Below are 12,805 nucleotides of genomic sequence, written 5' to 3' on the forward strand. Positions count from 1 at the left end.
CCCTCCCTCCGCCGGCGCCAGTGTCCGCGCGCGGGAGCGGCCGCGCTGCCTCCTGCCCGCGCGTCCTGCCCCGCCGCGCGCACTTGTCTCGGTGGCGCCTGGGCGCGCGCTCCCCTTCCCTTCCCCTCCCCTGCTCCGCTTCCTTATCATTTTTCTCCTCCACGCGGGAATGCTCCAGCGGGACTGATGGACATTTCCGAGCTGTGCATCTCCGACCCGCTCGGCTACCACAACCAGTGAGTGCCCCGCGCCGGGGCGCGCGCGGGGGCGGCCGTGGCCGCGGCGGGGCGCGGGCAGCGCAGCCCGCGGGAGCGCTCGGGGCCCCGTCTCCCGCTTTCCTCCCAACTTCTCCCTCTGCTGCTGCGGTGCCCGGGCACGAGCCGCCCGCGCGGGGCACCGGCTCTCCCTCCTGCCCACTTCTACTTTCCGTTCAGCCTGCGATTTTTCCTGGAGGGATTAGTGGGTGGCTCTAAGTAGAAGCGCATGTAAAAGCGCACAATCAAGTAGATCTATCGAAGCGGTGCTTTTTCCACGAAAAGTCGGGTTTTCACCGGAAACGCCGCGTGGAAACGCGGTGTCCCGCAGCTTGCTGCTTGGGAAGGAGCCGGAGGAGCGGGCGGGCATCCCGAGGCGGGAGCGGCGGCACCTGCGGCGCCTCCAAAGGGGCCGTGCCGGGAACGGGTTCCCGTCCCCGCTAAGTTGGGTTTGCTCTTTTGGGGCAAGTTAGGAGGTAAAATGTGCTCCTCGGCTGCGCATCCAGCCGGCCGGAGCAGTTCCTTTGCAAGGGGGTTTGCGCGCCCCGGCAAAGCTCTCCCGAGCTGAGACCCGTCTGCGCGTTTGCGTGTTAATCCGCGCGCCGCCTCCGAGGCGCGCGTTAAGTCACTTTGCCCGTTTCATCGCTTTTCTTTTAAGAACGCGTTGTATCCGCTAGAGTTAAAACAATTAAAAACAAACAACCTCCCCACAATGCTGCTCACCCCTCTTCTCTCATTACATCTGTCTTTTATCTGTCTTTCTGTCTCCTGTTTCCCGATACTCCGCCTGTCCTTACGCTCGTTTCTTGCTCCTTTAATCCCCCGCTTGCAGCAGTTCCATTAAAATGAGACTTGGTATTGTTAATAGAAATTAATAATCTAACCCATGTGATTTTCTTTTCCCCACTGGTGCTTCACTTGTGGCTGCTCCATTTTGAATTAAAAATAAACAAACAGCTCCTTAAGGGAAATGCATTCGGGATGCCATTGGGAGTCTTCTAATATAAAGTCAAAAATAGAAAGTGTGTTTACCTTCATTAAAAGAAAAAGAACAAAACACCACAACCAAAAGCCCGAGCATAACCGCGTACCGTATTTTCTCTTAACTTTTTCCTTGCATTTGCTGTACTTTTGATACTGAGGAAAGAAACGCGGATAATGTGAAAATAGTAAGAAATCCTATTGCTTTTAGATGCTGTTCGCCTGCTTTACTTTTTCTTGGTCTCGGGGAGCTCCCAGCAGTGTCACAGGTGCCTTGCCCCCTACCCAGCACTTTGGCCACTGCTCAGGCAGGTGACGGTGGCTCCGGGGGAAGTGGCCGGAGCCCCCGGGGCTCTGCAGGGGCTGGAGCGCTCTGGGATGCCAAAGGCATCGCTGGACTCGCGCTGGCAACTCGCCGGCGTCCCTCTGAAATTGTGGATGTAGGGGAAGAGAGACCAGGAATATCGGAATATCATTTGAAATGTCTCAACTGTCACCCCCCCCCTTTTTTTTTTTTTTTTGTTAAAAGGGTACAGTAATGATGTGAGAAAGTAGAGCCAAGTCTATGAAAGGTTATGGGGAGAAGGAAAAAAGTGGGAGAAACCTTAAAAATATAGTATATTTAAAGGTCTATGTGCAGTGGGTCAGAAAGTGCTTTGATTTAACGCTCTAGTTTTGTTACAGTTGGATTTGAGGTTGCAATCCCATAGCTGAGGATGAAAGTTGGTCGCTTCATTTATCGCTTAAGCCGTTTTTCCTCTCGCCGTAACACAGATGTACTGTATACATGTAAATATAGGTATTGTTTGTGCCTATATTTTTGTCCAGTTGTATTGAACCTATTATTCTAATTGTACTGACTTAGTCTTTTGACTGCTAACAAGTGAAAAGATTTTGATAGTTAATTTTCTGCCTTTTTTTTGCCACTTCTTAAATTATGTTGGCAGCATTTTTTGTCAAATTACGAGTGATTTTTTTGGTAGCATTGCAAACTGCCTCTTATTGTTTAGGTAACTGTTGAGCTATAGGGAGAAAGAACAGAATATGGAAAGAAAAGTGGATGTGATCACTCAATATGTGATCCGTACAGTCACCTGGAAACTGTATTTCACCTAGCAATTAGTGAGAGCGGCAGCAAACAAGGCAGAGGAGAAGGGGAGGTGACTCCCTTCACCTTGGAGTTTAAGGAGACTTTAATTTCTGCAACAGTCCAGATGCCAAGGAGGGTCCGATGCGGAGCTAAGCCCCGGGATTCACTGCCCCTAATCCCACTGTTGAGGCTGGGGATTTGTCTCCCTTAAGTAGGGAAAGTTCCCTGTCCCTCACCAGCGTGTGCGGCTCTGAGCAGCCCCCGGGAACGGGAGGAAGTTCTGAGCAGCGGATCGGGTTGTTTCCCTGCGTGCCTGATGCTGCAGTGGGGGGAATAAAGCCCCTGTCCCTAGTTTCCATCCTCTGCGCGAGTTGTCCGATGCTCTTGTGCGTGCATTTGGTTGCATGTGTAGGAATCCTCCCTTTAGCGACCGCTGAATTCCCCCAAAGGCCACTACCAAATGTAATAATTCCTGCACAGGTGAAGCAGCTCCATGCAAGAAGCTGCTGTACGAGTTCAAATGGGAAACTCTCCCCTAAAAAAAAATAAAATAAAAAGAAAGAAAAAGCAGAAAAAAAGGTTTGTGCCTGCAGTTTGTCTGTCAGGTGAGGGCATATGGAGTGAATGCATTAGTTGCACCATATTGACGATGTCCGTCTGCAGTACGGCGGGAAGGGAGCGGGTGTACACGGCAGCAATGTACACTCGGACATAGGAAATACCTGACTATATTCACATGCAAGCACATGTATGCATATATAAATATTTATGTGCAAGTATATGTGCACGCACTATATATATGTAATTATTCTGAATACATTGCGTACCTCTTGTATGGAAATCTAAGGCTGTTTCATGGGAGAGGGAAATACGGCGTTTCTCCTTCTCAGCTTTAACTTCCATGTCCAGGAGAGTTTTTGTCTGGCTTGTTGCAGTTGCTACCAGAAATGTTGATAGGACTACGAAATTGCCATCGCTCTTTCTAATTAATATTCTACATGACAGACAGAAGCTGACCAAGTAACCATAATGAAGGGAAAATAAAAATCATTGGCAAGGAAGGGCACCCTGCCAGATGCTATGTCTCTTACACTGTTTCCTCTGATGTATAAGAAAGACACATGAGTCATTGATCAGATAAAAATGAAAATTATTTTATAAACAGAAGGAAGTGGTTAGAAAGGAAAAAAAAATGATATATTTGATGATAGAGAGACGTGAAGGTACGATGCTGGAATTTAAAGTCAATGAAAGAGCAAATTCCAGATCACGCGAATTAACAAGGAATTAACAAAGTTGTTGCCACTGAATCTAATGCCCAGACTGAGGAAATGTGACTTGATTTTAGAGGTTACTGGAAATCTCCGAACTCCATGAATGGGAGGAAATCTGAGTCAGAGACGCAGAATGCAACTGTCTGTGCTGAGGATCTCTGAGAGTCTGGGATAGAGAAGAATTGTTAATTGCGGAGAATGGGGTGGGAATTGTTTGCTTTATTGACTGGATAAATTGAAAAACCACTAAGGGAAGGGGCCTAGGTACTGTGTTTTTAAGCAGGTTCCTGTCAAAAGGATGGGGTCCTGCTACACGAAGCTACCTGAATACCGCACTAGAGCAAATTGGTCCCCATGCAGTGTTTGCATTAACTTCTCCTCCTCCAAATTCCACTTGTAAAAGTAAAAATGGTCTAATCATTATGAATTATCGAGAAATATGGAAAGATCAATATATTTTTAAAAAATAGGATTTTTTTCATTGTATCGATTTGAAGTAATCAATAAATATTGCATTTGGCCCGAGAGGGAAAAGACTTTGGAGAGATTGCATCCCAGAAAGTTGCTGTGACAGAGATTTCGCATCCCGTTTTCCTTCTCTCTGAGCGAGTGCGGCGCTTTCCTCCGCGCCCCTTCTGCAGTTGTTCCCCAGCCCGCGTCTGCTGTGTGGCCACTGCTCCGAATTAACATGGCTTGGGATGACCTCTGCTCTTGGGGTGACCTGTGCTTTTCCAGGAATTTTAGCTCGCTAAGAAGTTAGGTGTGTTGTGGCTGCGGGTGTCTCTCCCACCCGTGCCAAGGCTGAGAGGATACAGTGGCTCTTAGGAAATGGAGGAAGGGAGGGAAAAGGCTTCAAACTGGGAGTCGGTGAACTTTACAGGCTCTGTCGGGAGCATCGTAAAATTTCTTCAAAATAATGTAAAACATCTCAGATGTCTTTAACTAGAGGTTGAAAGAATAATATTGAAAAAGATAGTAGCAAGGCTTGGATAGAAAAGCCCAAATCTTTTCCTCCCAGATCGACCTTTTCTGATCTGTGCTCCTTGGTTTCGAAGCCGGCGGGGGGGGCGGGTCACGTCAGCAGCTTCTGTTGCAAGTCAACAGTTCCAGTGTGGATGGTGGAGACCAGGAAATTTGTCCCGGTGGGACCCGCTCTTTATGCAGCTATTGGCGTTACCTTTAGAGCGAGGGAACGCAGCAGAATTTTTAGTTTGTGCAGTGTGACCTGGTACATTTAGCATTTATCCAGCAGGATAAAGGTAAAGCTGCTATAGGGACCGGGGAGGGGGCAGAGAAGCAGAGGGGTTCCGCAGAAAACAACAACTCAGAAGACTGTTTATTTGTTGGGCGACAGGAATTAATAAAGCAGAGACCAAGAGTACTCGGCTGCTGTGACCTTGCTGAAAGTGGAAAAATCTCGACTCCTTTCTGTCTCCCTAGTATGGACCGCATTTAAGTTGTGAATGTCATCGTGTCTGTGTGGCTGGAATGTGCAAAGTGCTCTGCGATGTGCCATCAGGAGCACAGCATAATTTAGTATTTTTTTTTTTTTAATGGTGGTAGCTATTGACCTGGTGAGTTGCTCTTTGAGAAACTGAAGTAACTTCTCTGACTTTGTTTCCATCCTTGCCACGCTACCCCTCTGTAGAGCCCTTCCCTGCCTCTCCAGAGCGCTAAAGACGCCCACGGGATGCTCCTTGCAGCTGGAGCGCGGTGCACTCGGCCTCTTCCAGGGCTTGGGAGCCCGGCTGCTGGCAGGGACTGTCCAGGAGGAGACGTGTGCCGGCTCAAGGTGGAACGCACCGTATAATAATATATTTGTCATGTTTGTAATTGCAAATGTAATTAGCAAGCAAGCTCTGGGGGATTGAGGACTTGAAACTTTCGCTGCACATCCTTTGACCCCATCTTGACTGGCCAGGCTCATTCGCTGCAGTTAACTCTTGCTGCTCTTGCAAAGAAACACTCTTTTTAGTGTGACTGCTGCCGAGTTTTCTGGTTTGTGAGCCTTTTTTCTTTTCTTTTTCGCTATGAGCAGCATTGCACCTGTATTTCCTTGCACCTGCTTCTGTTGCGCTGGCCGGTGCTCACGTTGGCGCTGCGACGCGCGCGCCAGCGTTTCCTCCCCCGGCGCTTGTGCGCGAGGCGGGCAGCGTTCTGCAGTGCCCTTCGTGAAGAGCACCGTGTGCCAGTAAGTGCCTCTGCATACCCAGCCCTGCCGCGCGGCCCCGTCGCCGCAGGCACCGCTGCTGTGCAGTGCCCCTTGCACTTGGCCAAGACAACTTGCGAAAAGGAGGTGGCAAGCTGTTAGCACACAGCCGGCGAGGGCTCCGCGGCCCCGCTGCGCTGCAGTTTTCCTGCGCTCCCTTTCCGAGTGGGGGAGGAAAAATATGCCTGCGAAATCCCCTTCTGTTCGGTGGGACGCCCCCGGATCTCAGTCCAGGCGCCCGCGGGCTGGCTTGTCATCTTACGGAGAGTATCCCTGACCCATAGGGGTGGAGTGAGCAGCGCAGCCTGAACCTGTTCCCAAAGGTGTCACAAACTTCAGTGTACATAGGAGGAAAAGAAGGCTCCTTTGCATTTTCATACAAATATCTTATTTCTTTTTTGTTTTTGGGTGGGACTTACATTGCGGTAAAATTCACGACAGGTCTGTACGTGTTTTGGTGGGAGTCTAATTTATTCCTGTGTTTTTGTGAATGTGAAAGGAAATAAATATACAGAGGGTTTACCTTTTTCATAACCATTTTTCATAGCTGTAAGGACATCTCACAGATACTGTATCCCGTTGGGGACATGGAAGGAAAACGAAGGCTATTCTAGTTCCTCTTAGATAGGACAAGAATAAGACCCTCAGCTGAGAAGCCCTTCCTTGAGTCCAGACTTTCCTTTTCCATTTCTAAAAATTAGATTGGAATTACTGTGTATTTTAAGGGTCAGATATTTTTCCTAAACTCGAAAAGCCTCCGATGGGGGAGATGGAAATGTGTCTGGGGCCTCCAGCGTGGAGTGCCCTGCATAACAAGAAGACAATTTCTCTTCAATTTTGTTTTGAATTGTCTATGTTTCATTGCAGCTGTTTTTACAAGAAGATTTCTGGTTGCTGAGAGTCTGCTCATCTGAAAAGCTTGTTGTACATATGGCATATTTAGACGTGTTATTTTCTAATTTTTTGCCTATTTTTCCTGGCACTTTAAAGTTCCCTTCAGTAATAATGGCCCTCAATCTCCGGTGATGGAGCCGTCACTGTGAACAATGCTGGTGAGCGTATTGTCTCGCTGTCCTTTTCCTCAAGAGAAAGGTCAAAAGAACAGCCTTAAAAAAATGTTCAATTCTCCTGTTATGATTTTGCATGTGGAGATGATCATTTTAGTAACGTTTTTTTCTTTCTCTGCAAACACTTGGGTGAAAATAAGACGGAAATATGATTTTCCATTAGTTGCTGCTAGTATTTTTTTAAAATATGCTGACAAGAACAATTGCAACCAGATTCCTCACTGAGATTTGCACCCTTTTATACATTAAAAAATTAAACATCTAAAAATAAGAGTACTGAAGAATTATACTCTAATTTTATTTTTTATAAATCTTTCTGTGTGGTTTTCTTTTTCTTAGGTCAATGTGATGAGTTTTGCATTCTCAGTACTATATTGTTGCCTGATTCAAGAAATTACACTTACCTGGATGAGATCTTCACAAGTCTGGCAATACATCAATGGAGAATATAGTGTACTACTGGTTTCACACATTTGCTTTAGATTTTTTTTTTCTGATGTACATAACCAGAATTAGTTTATATATACATTTTCTATATATTCTCCTTAGTTGGTTTTCATGTTTTATAACAGTCCTTGAGTCACACAACAATTTTGCCACAGAGTCGCAGCGTCTTTGATTTTTTCCTTTGTTTCTGCACAGCGGTTGGCATGTGAGCGCTACCTGGTTTTGCCAGTTCAGAAAGTGCTGTAGAGGGGGAAGAACGACCCGCTTTGCTCCGGACACACAAACCGAGCCCCTCTCCAGTCCTTTCCGTGCCGGGGGATGTCTCTGCTCTTCGCTGCCCGCGCCTGGTAGGGAGCCCGCGCGGCGCGGCCAGCCAGGGCATGGCGCCCGGCTCGAGCCGCGCTCCCTTCCCGCAGCAAACGCATCCGGCAGCTGGGCCCGCTGCTCAGGGCTCCGGCTGCTGGGAATGGCCTTGCTCCGCTTCTCCTGCGCCCTTTTCACCAGAGCAGATTGGAGCAAAGGTGACCTTTGGAAAGGGATGGCTAAATGCACTCGTGTGGCTGTATGTGTTGCTTTACGTGGATGATGCCAGACGTGTCTCCCCTGGAATAACTGATGCAAGTGTAGCAGAGAACTAGAATGAGTAAAGGAATGAAAGTGTTTCCTTGCATGGATGAGTATCAGATTATATATGTATATACTTACCTTTATATGCACATTTGTGTACTATAAGTTAAGAGAAAACTCATGCATATGAGATGCGTATAATTCTGTATATAACCACACTTTAATTCTGTTGCATATATGAGCCAATTTACTTGTGCAGTTACCTCTAAAAAGTCCCTCGACACGTATGCAAGACTTTTCACATGTGGGTATGTATTTATGTGTGCATATACATATAAAAAAAATAAATACAGGTGTGCCTTCATCGTGAGGTTGTTTTAAGCTTTTGTCAGTGTTTGTAGATTTTTGGCTCTTATTGCATTGAAGGTGTTCTGTAAATGTGGGTAACAGAATGCTGTCCAAATATACTGTGCGTAACCTTTAGGCTTAAAAAAACCTTCAGTGTTTTCTGTTAGAGCAGTTATATTTAGTAGATATATATGGTTAGGTGCTACTGAATATCTGTAATTAAATGTTCTATTTATAGATCACTCACAACAGACTACGTGATTGTAAGAAGAAGCAGAGAATTTTTTTTTTTTAATAAAATGCAAAAGAAAGGAATTTAAAAATTGGCATGAAAAACTTAGAGCTAGCTATGATATTCTCCAAATAAGGCTTAGGGTGGTGTGAGAAAAGTCAATTGTTTGGAAATTCTTTTTTCTTTTGATTTCATTTCTTTTGGTTATTGGAGTTGGAGGAACTTTTTTTTTTTTTTTTTTTTTTTTTTTTTTTNTTTTTTTTTTTTGTGTTCTTAAGTTTGACTTTTTTGGTGAAGATGCAAAATATTGTGTTCCCTTACGGATTTTTTTGCTTAAAAAACTTATTTGATGATGACATACTTTTGCTTTTTATTTCAATGCTTACAATATTTCTGATCCTTCTCTTTTTGTTCTTTTAGAAATTGTTTTCATTTAAGGCAAAGTAGTAGCCTTTCTTCTCTCAGTTACAGTTTAAGAGACTGTCATTGCAGAAGGAAATACAAGCCCTAACCAGTGTCTATGATCACTACTTGTCTTTGGACACAGACCATCTCTATAGGAATTCAGAAATTTCCTCACTTGAGTTCTTATTCTAGCATGGAGTTATTTTAAGAGAATGATAAAATTAATTCTACACCTATTTCATAACATTTATGAAACAAAAAAGCAAAAGCTCTTTCAGTGCAGTGATGTGTTATTTACATAAACTTTAATACATTAATTTTTCTTAGAATTTAGACCTGGGATATTTATGAAGAAAAATCCACCTCATCCCTTTAATTGTGGGTTGAAAGAAGGAAAAATACCCGCTTTTGGCTGGTCTGCTTTTTCAGCCTATATTTCTTTGCCTCAATCTCTGCAAGATGTTATAAATTCAATTCCCCTGTTGGACCAAGAGTTAAAAATTAATTCATGAATAATAAAAACCAATCAGTCTTGTTGAGTTTAAGAAGGATTAGAAGAAAGGTTTTTGTACGGAAGCAGTTATATATCTTGGTGCTGATGTTGTTGGACTAATAGATATTGTACTAGGTCCCACTGGTTATCTGATAAAGGGAGCTGATTTGCAAATAGGATTGTGATCCTGATGACTAACGAGTCTCATATTGGGCGGATTAAAAGAGGTTGGGCAGTTGGTGTTGATTATAAGTTCTTGACTCCTCCTTAGGAGATAATTTGTTTGATTTAGGATGTGTGGTGGTTGAAAAGGCCCAGCTCCTGTGGCTGGGGTTGTGAGGGAGGCCGCCTGGCTCGGGCATACGTGTAGGCCGCGCGTGTGCGGCCTGACCGGGGCCTGTACCGGCCTCTCCTGGGCTTGGAGCACCTAAACTGGAGGAGCTGGACACAAGAAGAAACACGTCAGCCTGGGTGCCATAAATCAGTTGTGCCCAAATCTAGTGTTGTGAAACCATGCCTGCCCCTGTGGATGCCTCCTGTGAGCACTGGGGAGGGAGCGAGGCAGCCAGGGAGGACTGAGCTTGCCCCTTTGCTTCAGGGAAATGGGGGGAGGCAGGGGCACAGGTCTCTGCTTTGTTAAAAGGTTTCCAAGCTAAAGACAGGGTTCCAGGGAAGCCTGTGGTCCGGAATGGCTTCTTTGAGGGACACAGCCTGAGTGTGAAGGAGCTGGCCCTTCTGCACCAGCCTGCCCTTCGGTGCAGCAAGGTGGCAGTCTGGAGGAATGGGGCAAATACAGCCACTGCCATGGGCAAGAGGAGGAGTGGATGAGGCCTTGCAAACACCTGCTCTGTGAGAGCTTCTCATGACGGCAGTGTTTTGGTGAGAAATGCATCAAATCCTGCCTTTGCGAGAGCGACGGCGTGTCTGTCTTGCAGCAGTTGCCCTGGGAAAGGTTGCAGCCGCATGGCGCTGCGGGCGTTAGAGGCAGCAATATTCAATCTGCAGGGTCCTGGCCGTTAGGTTTGGGCTGTAATTAAGGGAGTGCAGGTAGAAGTGCCCTGCCTTTGCCAGGGGAATAGTTTTGCCCCCCATCGAGGGGGGTGCTGCGGACGGGATGCGTGCGCCGGTGCAGTGGCGCTGGCGCGGGTGGGAGCTGTGAGAACTCGGCAGCCACCTGCAGGGCTCTGCGGTCGGCGGGGCACAGAGCTGCCCCCCCAGCTGCCATCCTGCCACCTTTCTTGTCACAGAGCTGCCCTCAGGAGCCGCTCAAACCAGTACACTCTCTGAAGGGAAAGCGTGGGTTTCTGCTGGCCACCTTGGCAGTGCTCTTGTTGCTGTGCTAAGAGAGGTTTCCAGGTTTGTGGACCTTGTGGAGTCTCTGGAGATCTCTGCCCTCCCTGAGGGGTCCTGCTCTGCAAACCCCCTTCCCCAGCCTGTGGGAATAATGTCACAAGCGTGGCGCCTGCCAGCACGTCCCCTGAGGTGTGATTCTCTGGTCCCTGGAGATCTCATGGTGAAGAAGCTTGATTACAAAAGAGAAACCTTAGTGTTTCCTATGTGAGCTTCATCCAGTCTTCCCTGATCTCCTAACTGACATTATGAAATACGTTGCTGTCTTTGAGTACTCCTTTCCTGTATTTGCAGACCGTTTCCTAAATGAAGCGCTCTTGCTTTCTCCTCGTGCTTACGTCTTCCCAACCAATTTTTTTGTGTCTTAAAACTATCCAGTTTGTCAGTGTTTTCCTAATATAGTAACCCCTAGAAATTTTTGGTACCTTTAGGTTTAACCCATGCTAAGAGAAGCATCTGCTTTCTGGGTTCCCTGGAAGTGTGTTTTGATGTTCCTTGACGGTTGGGGTTAGAACCGGGACCTTGGGATCTGAATTGCTGGGCTCTTGCAGCCTGCATTAAGAGTGCTTGCATGTTGGCTTGCATTTCCTAACCCGCTCACTGGCTTTTAACGGAGAGCAAAGATGCAAGGTTTTTCTGTTTTGTTTTGTTTTTTTAGCTAATTTCTCATCTATATGAAGACATACCCATGCTGTGGTATGATGAAAATGTAGTGATACATGTTTGAAATATCCTCATCTTTTTTTTTTTTTTTTTTTTTTTTCCCTTTATTTTTAATCAGTAGCAGGTTTATCAGGGTTCTTCTTAACTGTTGTTCATTGTTACTTCTATACCATGTTAAATACAGGTTTAATAAGAAATATGCATTCATTTATTTTGGAGTTGCATCTAGTTTTTCCTGGGAGAATGACATCTGAGTATCTCACTCTATTTTTGATACTTCACCAATGTTAGAATTAATGTAAAAACTTAACACTTTCAATGATGTGGACTACTGAATCATGGAGAAAAAAAAAAACTTTAGTAGCCTCACAGAAAGGTCTTTGAGACCATATTAAAATGATTCCTACTATGATAGAGAACCTCGTGCCTCAAATAATGTAGTCAGTACTTGCTGGCTTCTAGGAGCTAACAGGTTCTGTTTGACTCCCAGCGACAGGTACTATATAATAGGTTACTTCATCTTCTGAAAGCAACTACCAACCATGAAATGCTGTCACTACTGTTGAAGGAAGAGACTGGTGGTAAAAATTTATATGGGAATCTAGACAAGCAGAAGCTGCAAGATGAAGAAGCAGCCATGTACAAGCTTTGAGCCGTATTTGGAAACTTACTTTTTAAAATTGTCTTCTAAGGTACTTTGAGTCTGAATCTGCTGACTAGTTGTGTAAATGACAAGTAATTGTCAAAATTGGACAGGATACACTAATGTAGATCTGGTACAATATTAACATGAAGTTTTTCAGCTCAACATCACAGTAGAGGAAAATATACATGAGACTGTTATAAAAGATCTTATGGAAGAAAGGGAGAAGAAAAAAAAAAAGAGAAAGAAAGAAAACAAAGAAGAAGAAAGGTGAAAGCTATATGGGAAGGGCAGAAATTAGTTGTTTTTCTTTTATAAAACTCTGCCAGGTGCTGTTACTGACTCAGATCACCGACTGCTTTTAGAGATCAGGATTTGTGCTTCTAATGCATGAAATGATTCTTTCAGTCCTTTGGGAATAATTTGGAGTATGTTGGAGAAGGCTACATAGTGGTAATTGGGGAGCATTTTGATGCATTGCTAAATGCACAGAGGACAAAATGCCAAATGAGGTGTGAGAGGAGGTGAAGTGTGAACTCGCTGAAGTTGCAAAGAATATTACCAGGATAAAAACACAGCAGAGATGAGTAAAGAAAGACCCTAAAGAAACAGTCCAGTATGTGGATAGTTCCAGAGATCTGTGGATGCAAATGTCCTTTGCCAAATTTATAAAGATGAAACCCATGGAAGGAGAAGGCTTACGCGAAGGAGAAAGATGATTAGAACAAGACAGCCAGGCAGAATAGACCTGACTTGGGTTTCAAGATCGTTAAAAGATACAT

At 45.3% G+C, this 12,805-nt stretch overlaps 1 protein-coding gene across 1 annotated transcript in view; it reads left to right on the forward strand.

Annotated features, from left to right (window-relative positions):
* Nucleotides 1-135: 135 nt before the first annotated feature.
* ESRRB (estrogen related receptor beta) overlaps nt 136-12,805 on the forward strand; it is a 75,282-nt gene continuing 62,612 nt past the window's right edge. Inside the window, exon 1 of the mRNA XM_026051801.1 lies at nt 136-236. Within this exon, the coding sequence (XP_025907586.1) occupies nt 187-236 (50 nt within the window). The 5' untranslated portion in view covers nt 136-186. The remainder of the gene's footprint in view (nt 237-12,805) is intronic.

This window comes from Nothoprocta perdicaria, unplaced genomic scaffold (assembly GCF_003342845.1).
Source record: "Nothoprocta perdicaria isolate Ctin4 unplaced genomic scaffold, notPer1 scaffold_8, whole genome shotgun sequence".
Taxonomy (NCBI): domain Eukaryota; kingdom Metazoa; phylum Chordata; class Aves; order Tinamiformes; family Tinamidae; genus Nothoprocta; species Nothoprocta perdicaria.